The following is a 9,225-nucleotide window of genomic DNA, read 5'->3' as shown; positions in this document are numbered from 1 at the left end:
GAGAAGGCATTATCATGTAATTTGGAGAATACTGGATTTGGAGATGGGAGATCTGAATTAACACTTACCCCTATTAGTTCTTTGACCCCCAAACAAGCCATTTAATATGTCTGAACCTCAGTTTCCTCATCTATAAAATGGGGATAATAATCTCTGCCCTGCCTACCTCCTATAGTTAAGATTATATGACCCAGTGTGTACTGTGCTTTGTAATGACAGATGTTGGTACTCTTTTATGACAGGGTTTATTATCCTCATTTTACAAAGGAAGAAACTAAAGCAGAAAAATTAAATTACACATCAATGTGCAGGGGAGCCAGGACTCAAAATTCAAGCCACAATGGTCTTAGGATCTTAGAGCCAGAAGGTCTTAGAGGTCACTTAGACCAAGCCCCTTCATTTTACAAAGGAGGAAACTGAGTCCCAGAGACATTAAGTGACTTGCCCAACACTAGCAGTGCTAAACAGAGTCAGGATTTGAACCCTGAGTCTTTGGATTCCAAATCCAATTCTCTTCTCAATCTATTGAACCAGACCCAAATTCAAGCCTAGGTCTCTAGCCATAAATACTATAGTGAATGATTCATTCTGGCCACTCCCTAAAAAAGGGCAGTCAAGACTGTATTGGCCACCAAGGGAATCCTTTGCACTGGAGCCACACACAAAGCCGAGGGGCTAGGTGGCCTTCTGACTTTCAGGGAGACACTCAGGCATAGCTGGATGGCTAAGCTGCTCTAGACCAGCGCCTAGGAGAGGGTGGGTGGGAGGGGTCAGAGTCATGAATCATCCGTTCCTGGGGGCAGAGGGAGGTGGGGTCCTGCCCTTTGTGCCAGCTGAGCTGGTCAAACAGGAACTGGAGGAGCAGACAAGCTGCTGGGCTGGGCTGGGCTAGGCCAAGGGGCGGGCTGATGGGAAGGGAAGGAAGGGAGGCCGGGCCAGAGCCTCAGCCTACGGAGGCGGGAAGAGGGTGCAAGCTCTGGGGACGTTCAGCCAGGCCACCCCCTGAGGCCTCTGGGGGTTAGGCTGGGGCTTGGGAACAGTGGAAGGAGGATGGACCTGGGGCCTCTGGGAGGGCCCTGGGAAGAGGAGCCTCAGTAAGCCAGACCCCAACAAGGAGCCTGGGACCCCCGCCCTTACGAACCACAATGTGTCTGCGACTGGGTAAGCTAGCTCTTCTGGCCCGCCAGCCCCGAGGGAGGAGGGAGGAAAAGAAGGAGGGAGGGAGAGATTGTCATCCTGTCCTATACAACTACCAAGCTGGAGAGTTCCTCAGAGAGTCAGGACAAGTTGTCCTCCCTAAAAAGGTGGTCTCTGAGTCTCCTTCTAGTCCTGATATACCATATGATCCAGTCTGAGCCCCCCATTTTACAGATGGGGAAACTGAGGCTCAAAGAGAATAAAAGGCTTGCCCAAGAATTAGAACCCAAACCTCCCCACTCAGGGCTGTTTGTTTTTCTTTCTCCAACAGCACCCGCCAAGGGAGCCCTTTAAAGTAGGATTCCCAGGTCCCCTCTTCTCACCCCTAGTGTCTCCCAGTAACCAGATGTGGTGGAAAGATCCCTGACTTGGGAGTTAGGAGAGGTGACTGCTAGTCTCTCCCTGCTCTGCCATTAGCTGGCTGTGGGCCTCGGGAAAGCCCCTTCTTCCCATTAGGTCTCCTTAAAACTAGGTCATCTCCAAGCTTTCTATCAGCACTGACTCTTCCCCAGCCTGCCCTCTACCACCACCACCACCTTCTAGGGCCAGCCTCTCCCTCCTCCTCCAGGATAAAGGGCTTGGATTCTGACTTTTTCTGCTCACATAAGGAGCAGGGCTCCCCTGGTGGGCTGGGAAAGGAAAGGATGAATATTGGAGATGCCCCTGAGGAAGAGAGGCAGTCAGGCAGGTAAAGAATCACAGTCCCTCAGAGAGGGGTAGAGGGAGCCCTTAGAAGGATGGTCAACATATTCATTTGAATTTTTCAAACAAGACTCTCTTCTGGTTCAGGCCTCAGCTTCCTCATCTGTACAATGGGACTCTGAGATGTCCCATCAAGTAGGAAGGGTTGGCATGGGACTGGATGTGTGGCCACCAGCTTGGAAAGGGCCATTGTAAGGGGCATATCCTTGTTGTCTACTGGTATCTGGACTCAGGTGGGACTGGAGGAGGGTGGCATGGACATGACAACGAGGCCAGGCTACCAACAATCTCAAGAGGATGCCCCCTAGGCCTCCTCCCCAGGGCTCAGTGAAGGAACAAATTAATCACCCAACCAGGCTCTTCCTGAGAACCTAGGGGAGATGGCAAAGAAGGGGGAGGGGAAGATGGAAGCCCCACGGGCAGGGAGGGGGGTGAAGAAGGGGGAGGGGAAGATGGGAGCCCCATGGGCAGGGAGGGGGGCAGTGCAGCAAGAAGCAGGGGCTCAGGAGGCTGCCTCCACTGCCCTTCCCTCCTCCAGGTGGCCTGAGTTGCAGCGATTACAAGAAGATTCTGATGAAGACAGGCCTGGTGCTGCTGGTTCTGGGACACATCGGCTTTATCACAGCTGCCTTGCTGCATGGCACAGCCCTGCGTTATGTCACAGACACCCATGATGCCGTCTCGCTGCAATACGCGGTCTCCAACATCCTGGCTGTCACCTCAGCCATCATGGTACCTGCTCACATTCCTAGGGAGAGGAGAATGTCTCTGCTTGGTGGGAGGTGGTCATTGTCTACATGCGCAGAGAGCAAAAGTTAAAGGCTGGAATGGGACTAAGGACAAGCTGCATCTAGGAGGGGGAGCTTAGAGCTAAATCTGGTGGGCATCTCCTCTAACTCCATAATTTTACAGAAAAGGAAAAGGTTAGGTTAAGTCACTATGTTGGTGTTAGCAGATATCTTGATAGAAGATACCTTGAACCACAAGTTCTTAACCTAGACTCTCAGAACTTTTTTTTTCATTTTTTCTTTTTTTTTTTTAAGCAATCAGGGTTAAGTAACTTGCTCAAGGTTACACAGCCAGTTATTTCTGGGTGTGGTGCTGAGTATCTGAGCCTGGATTTGATCCAGGTCATCCCAACACTGGAGCCGGTGCTCTTACTCGCTGTGCTACCTGGCCACCCTCAGAACTTTTTAAAAATTATTTTTGATAGCTGTATGCTAGTATAATTGTCTTCCTTTGTAATCCTATTTGTTTTGTTTTGTGTATTTTAATACATTATTCTAAGAAGGGTCTGTATGCTTCACCAGACTGCCAGAAGAGTCTAGGATACACACACACACACACACAACCTTCGCCTTAAACCATTTCATTTTAGTCTGGTTCCTAGGGAACAACTGAATACAAACCCTACTTACCCTGTCCAGCAGATAGGTGGGGGACTCTGGGGGCAGAATGTCACATACATTGTCACACAGACTTACTCTGCCCATTGTTTTTGCTTAACTCTTTTTCTTTGTTACAAGGGAGGGCTCACTTCTGGGAACCTATGTCTAGGAATGACTGAAATGTTTTAAAAGGATCATTAAAACATTTTTTAGATAGAAAAAAAACTCCCAAATATCCAACCTACCCCCTCCACTCCATCTCTTCTTGGTCACACCTGTTTTTGAGAGGCAACATGATCTAACAGACAGGACCAGAAAGAACTACCTTTGAATCCCTGTTCAGACCTTTAACTAGCTGTGTGACCCTAGGAAAATCACTTAACCTCTCTATGCCTCAGTTTCCTTTTCCGTAAAATAAGTGGGTAAGACTGTGATCTCTAAGGTCCCCTCCATCTCCAAATCTATGATACCATGATTTCTTGATCTTTTTTTTTTTTTTTTGCTTTTTGGAGGGCATTTGGGGTTAAGTGACTTGCCCAAGGTCACACAGCTAGGTTTTGTGTTAAGTGTCTGTGGCCAGATTTGAACTCAGGTCCTCCTAACTCCAGGGCAGGTGCTCTATTCACTGCGCCACCTAGCCGCCCCCTTGATCTTATTTCTTAAATGAATAAGCAGCACCTAATCTTTATGCTCATGAAATTAAAAAAAAAATCAAAATCAAACATGCCTCCAATACAGACAAGTAACTTCTATAAATAAAGGGGAGAGGGGAGGGGGGAGGGGCTGGAGTGGTAGGCAAGTAAATCCAGAGGAGGCTGGAGGCAAGAACCAATGACAGCTGGGCTTCAAGTGCTGGCTCCGTCATTTACTGACGCTCTGCTCCTTAAGGCTGTATGGCTTTGGACAAGTCACTTTCCTCTCTGGACATTGATTTCATCCACTATAAAATGATGGGGATTGGAGAAGTGGGGGCAGAAGACTTCCTTGAGAAGATGGCTTTTGAGTTTTTGAATGGCATTATAGGCTGCAATGGGCCTTGGACGGAAGGGGCTCCTTCCTCCTTGAGGACAGGGATTGTCTTTTGCTTCTTGTGTATCCTCAGCCCTTAGCATGGTACCTAACGAGGCACTTAATAAATGTTGATTGATTGGTTGGTTGAGGGAGAAGGCCTAAGTGGAGCTGGAGGGTCCCTGTCAGCAGAGAAGGATGTAAAGACTAAAGCCAGATTGAGTAGGGGCATTTGGATTGAAGGGAAGAGCCCCAAGGTCGGGAGACCAATCTAGGACTGGTACAGATAGTCAAGGTGAGATGCAAGGAGGGTCTGGATGAGGGTGACAGCAGTGGGAATGAAGAGAAAGGGTCAAATGTAAAAACATTAAGAAATAAGCCAAGCGGCTGTGCTTTGTGGACCCTAGATCTGGGGTCGGAAGTCTGGGTTCAAGTCTAGACTCTGCCGTTTATCAGCAGTGTGACCTTGATCACATAATTCAGCCTACCGGGGCCTCCATTTCTTCATCTTAAAAAAAAAAATTGTAAATCTTAAAAAGCCAAATAAATAGAAATTATTGTATAAGTTCTTAAAAGTAAAACTCGCAGAACTTGGAATAGACTTACCATAGAATCCATTGCCCCTGGAAGAGTGTGGGATTTGAGGAAAGTTTGTCTTTATAGCCAGGCCCTACTCCCTTCCCCTGGCCCCCTTAAACTGGCAGTAACACATGTGCCTACACGGACTGAGCCCTTGGTCTGGCCTGAGGTTCCAAAGAGATTGTCTTCTCATGGGCAAAATATGGCACCAAGATGGCACAGGCCTAGACTGGAGTTAGGAACCCTTGAGTTCAAATCTGGCCTCAGATACTCACTTACTTACTTAACTGTGTAACCCTGGGCAAATTACTTTAACTCTCTCAGCTTGTTTCCTCATCTGTGAAATGGGAATATGATAGCATCTACATCCCAAGGTTGTTGAGAAGGCCAGTGAGTTAACATATGCAAAAGCATTATAAAAATGCTAGTTATTATTATTGTTAATTATTATTTTTAAAGGGTTTATGTTGCTTTGGACCCCGGTGGGCAAGACAGGAGGCTCCTTGAGTGGGTGCCTCAAGGGTGGTCCTAGGAAAGTGGTGGGTGCAGAAGGAGTGGCCTACAGCCTCCTGTTGGCTCTCCATCCATCAGTGGTTGTGGGGAGACAGAGACACAGGCCCTCCCCTCACTTCATGTCTTTTCTGTCTGTAGATCATCGCCTGTGGGATCACAGTCATTGTGCTGTCCAGATACCTCTCCATTACCTCCCTGGTATAGTAGCACCTAGAAACCCAGGCTGAGATGGGGGGGGGGGCAAGAGGGAAACGTGGGACCAGGCTAGGACAGCATGGGCAAGGGCTGGGGTCAAGCCACCCTTGTGGGGTAGGGCAGGCGATTTGGGGACCGTGTCCCCGAGAAGAGTTGGGCTCCCCCAGAGAACATCAGGGTGTTTGAAGCAGCTGCCTTCTGCCACTGAGTCACTGTGTGACCTTGAGCGATCCCCCTCCCCATGTGTACCTGTTTTCTCCTACATGAAATGAGGAGGTTGGATTTGATGATTTCTCTCCCACTCCCCTTGGCTCACAGTTCTAGTATGTCATACACATACACGCATGTGGACATTATATATATACACATACACGCATTGCCCCATCCCGATTATCTCATGCTCTGAGCTCCACAGCCAGTGGAAGGAAAGATGTCTCAGCCTGTGGGCTGCGTGTATTGGGGAAGGGGCTCTTCCCTGGCCAGTGCCCCCTCCCCTCAAATGGACCTTTTCCTCCAGCGATGGACGGTGTTTGCTGCTAGTGTAACCAGCGCCCTCTTCTCCCTGGTCTGCTCCCTTGGCCTCCTGGCATCTATTGCCATCACCTTCGCCAACCAGGGCAGGTCACTGCTTGCCACCTGTTCCTTCAGGAACTCAGAGCTCCTCTCCCTGACGCCGGACTGCCCCTTTGACCCTACCCGAATCTATGTAAGTGACTCCCAGTGATGGGCCTCCTTAGGACACATGACGACCCTGAGGACCCTCCGCCTATCTGTGTAAATGACTGTTTAGTTTAGAACTCCCTCGATTTTCTCCCAGGTCCTATGTCTGCCTTGTGACCCCCGCCATAGGGTCCTTCCTGAGGTCCCTATCTATGTAAATGTTCCCTGATGGCAGGTCTCCCTAGAGCCCTTACTGCCTTCTTAGACTTGTAAGTGACCCCTTGAGTCTCAACTCACCACATGCACTTATGGAGGTGACTGGGGCGGGGCAGCCTCCCAGCTGGTTCAGCCTCAAGCCTCTCTGGCTCTAAGTTCACTCTGTGTGACCTTGAGGATGTCCCATGCCTTCTTTGGCTCTCTATAAAATGGGGGAGTTGGACCAGATGGCCTCTGAGGTCCATTAGGGCTCTCCAGCTCTTGGCCTGGGTCCCTCAGGGTCACTGTCTCACTCCCTTCTTCCTCTCCTCCCACAGAGCTCTACCCTATGTCTCTGGGCCATCTCCTTGGTCCTCTGTGTAGCTGAAAGTACATTTGCTGTCCGGGCAGCCCAGCTCACTCACCAGCTGCTGGAACTGAGGCCCTGGTGGGGGAAGAGGAGTCATCAATTGGTAAGGACTCTCTCACCCCTCCCTGCACTCCCATGCCCACCCCTGTGCTGGAACTGGGAGTCAGGATCCCTTGGCTTCTCTCCAGGAGCTGCCCAAGTGTGTGACCCCAGGCTGTCCAGTTGTGGTCACTCCTCCTGCTTGACAGCAGATTTCTTCCTGTTTATTTCCTTATCCGGCAGGGGGCAGGTGTCATTGTCCCCAGTGAACAAAGGTGAGAAAACCCGAGGCTTAACTAGGTATAGCATTTGGTTAAGTCACTCCACTAATCCTTAGAATTCAGATCCCCGGAGTCCCTAGGCCAAGAATGCTCTCCCCTGTTACCCAAAAGAGGGAAGCAGGCTTTCCTCAGGCAAGAGCTCCATCCCCTGTTAGTTAATAAAGGGAACCAGCACTTTCCCATGGGACTTTGCCAGCTCTCTTGGGCCTGAGAGGAGAGAGATCAGCAGAGGAGTGTTCCTACAATGTCTCAATGCTGGAAGAAACCTCAGAAACCATTGAGTTCAAGCCTCTTCTCTTCAGATAAGAAAATAAACTCCAGACATGGGGGAGACTTGCCAGGGTCCCCCTGTAAGTTAAAGATTGGGGTGTGAAAGAGAGAAGATGAGAAAAGAGAGGGTGTGTTCAGTGCCTTGGGCTCCCCAGAGCCTAGAAGGGGCCATTCAGTTCCCAGGCCTCAAGATGAGGATTTTGGTAGTTACCTAGTCTAGCCTCCCATTTTACAGATGAGGAAACTGAGGCCCAGCTGGATTATGACTTGTCCAAGCTCAGGTAGGGAGGAAGCATCAGAAGGGGGTCATGAATATAGGTCCTCTGACCCTGGGAGACTGTGTTCTTCTCAAGGTACCATTTAATTGTGCTCACCCACTAGAAAGCATCATTTCCTGACTTTCCCTTTGGCCCCTGAAATCTAATTGACAAGACTGGCACGTGTCCAGAGAAGGCTGACCAGGAGGGGAATGTACACTAGAAATAGCCCAAATGAGACATGATGACATGACCTCTCAGGTTTCCTCCAGAGCTATGCAATGGAGGTGTGTATACTTGAGGAAGGCATGGTAGCTCTCTCCAAGCTGAAGGACTGTGATGGGGGAAGGGGTTAAGTTTGGCTCTGCATGGCCCCAGAGAACAGGACTAGGAGCACAGATGTGTGGGCAGAGGCATGAGGGAAAGCTTTGTAACAATTAGAGGCTGTCTAAAGTGAAATGAGTTGTCTTGGGAGGCAGTGGGTTCTCCATTATAGGAGGACCTCTGACCTCAGTCAGAATGTAGATAACTCCTTGTTGGGAATCTCATAGAGGGTATTTCTGCATTGGTTGGGAATTTGGAGTAGATGCCCTTCCAACCCATTTCCAGACATGTGTCTGTGTGCACTCACTCATGAGTGTGCTGGTTGGAGCGGACTGGGGATATGCAGTGACCAGCAATGGGAACTTCCTCATGACCTCCTTCACAGGTCACAGAAAGCTCAAGCCTTAATGAGGCTGGAGATCTCCTCAGCTGCTCCAGCTCAGAGGCAGCACCCCCCTGAGAGATGGACTTCTCAGCTCCTGGGGCCCTGGAACTCCAGCCCCTTGTTGACCTGGAAAGGGTCCCACTCGCCCTGGGCAGACCTGTGATCCTCTCTCTTTGAAGAAACCAAGCAGGCACCTGAGAGCCTCCCCAGCCCACCCTGTGCCTGAAGCCTGCCTGCTCCCCAAGGCCACCACTCCCAGCCCCTGGCCACTCTGGCCCAGGGCACGGCACTGAGACAAGACTTTATTCTGAAGTTATTAAAAAGAACAAAGTAATTCCAAGTGGATGCATGCTCAGAGGAGGGGGCAGGGACTGCTGACGCTGCCCCTGGGTCTGGGGGGAGGTGAAGAGAATGTTCTGAGACACCCAGTTTTATGGGTGGGTTGGGGAAGGGAGTGAACAGGTCTGGGTGTCTGGGAGTGATAGGGGAGGGCTGGAGGTGGATAGACCCAGACCCACATCTGTGCGTGTACACATGGAAAAGTGCTCAGGGCAGGGCTGCCCCTGGGAGGAGGGGGCTCGTGATTAGCTCCTTCCCACAGTCCCCTTCTACCCCCACCAGACCACCAAGCCAAAGCAGGAGAGACCCAGGCCTGGATAGGAATCCAGGGGCTTGGGGGAGGAGGGAACAGAATAAGATGCCAGTGCCATATGCCACCTCCAGAGCTCCTCCATCATCTCCAGCCCCCTCCACAGGCAGCTGCCCCAGCCTCCCTCCTCACTACCACCCCCACTTCTCTTGAGCTATACGGCTAGCTAGGCCTAAACAGAGTGGGAGGTGTCCTGCTCTTGGCCACGGATGG

The 9,225-nt window shown here is 50.5% G+C and overlaps 1 protein-coding gene across 2 annotated transcripts; it reads left to right on the top strand.

Moving 5' to 3' along the window:
• Positions 1-903: 903 nt before the first annotated feature.
• Positions 904-8,697, top strand: TMEM54 (transmembrane protein 54). 2 transcript variants are annotated; one of them, XR_011164454.1, is made up of 7 exons: positions 904-1,161; positions 2,438-2,631; positions 5,526-5,585; positions 6,100-6,288; positions 6,776-6,910; positions 6,996-7,121; positions 8,364-8,697. XR_011164454.1 is itself a non-coding variant. In XM_069068130.1 (6 exons), exons 1-6 carry the CDS (start codon positions 1,146-1,148, stop codon positions 8,436-8,438), a joined length of 669 nt encoding a protein of 222 aa, XP_068924231.1. In that variant the 5' UTR covers positions 907-1,145; the 3' UTR covers positions 8,439-8,697. The 2 variants fall into 2 exon arrangements, 1 of the variants encoding a protein (XP_068924231.1); XM_069068130.1 differs by lacking the exon at positions 6,996-7,121 and having other exon boundaries at positions 907-1,161.
• Positions 8,698-9,225: the final 528 nt, after the last annotated feature.

The sequence above is a fragment of the Petaurus breviceps genome, unplaced genomic scaffold (genome assembly GCF_028583685.1).
Source record: "Petaurus breviceps papuanus isolate PSGF00001 unplaced genomic scaffold, PetGlider_PUasm1.0 90760, whole genome shotgun sequence".
Classification (NCBI taxonomy): domain Eukaryota; kingdom Metazoa; phylum Chordata; class Mammalia; order Diprotodontia; family Petauridae; genus Petaurus; species Petaurus breviceps.
The sequence above is the reverse complement of the archived record's forward strand: the minus strand, read 5'-3'. Positions and strand labels throughout refer to the sequence as shown.

Excerpts from the sequence above, each read along its gene's own strand:
- TMEM54 (XM_069068130.1), top strand. Across the intron at positions 5,586-6,099 it reads ACCTCTCCATTACCTCCCTG|CGATGGACGGTGTTTGCTGC; the intron begins GTATAGTAGCAC and ends CTTTTCCTCCAG. Across the intron at positions 6,911-8,363 it reads GGAAGAGGAGTCATCAATTG|GTCACAGAAAGCTCAAGCCT; the intron begins GTAAGGACTCTC and ends CCTCCTTCACAG.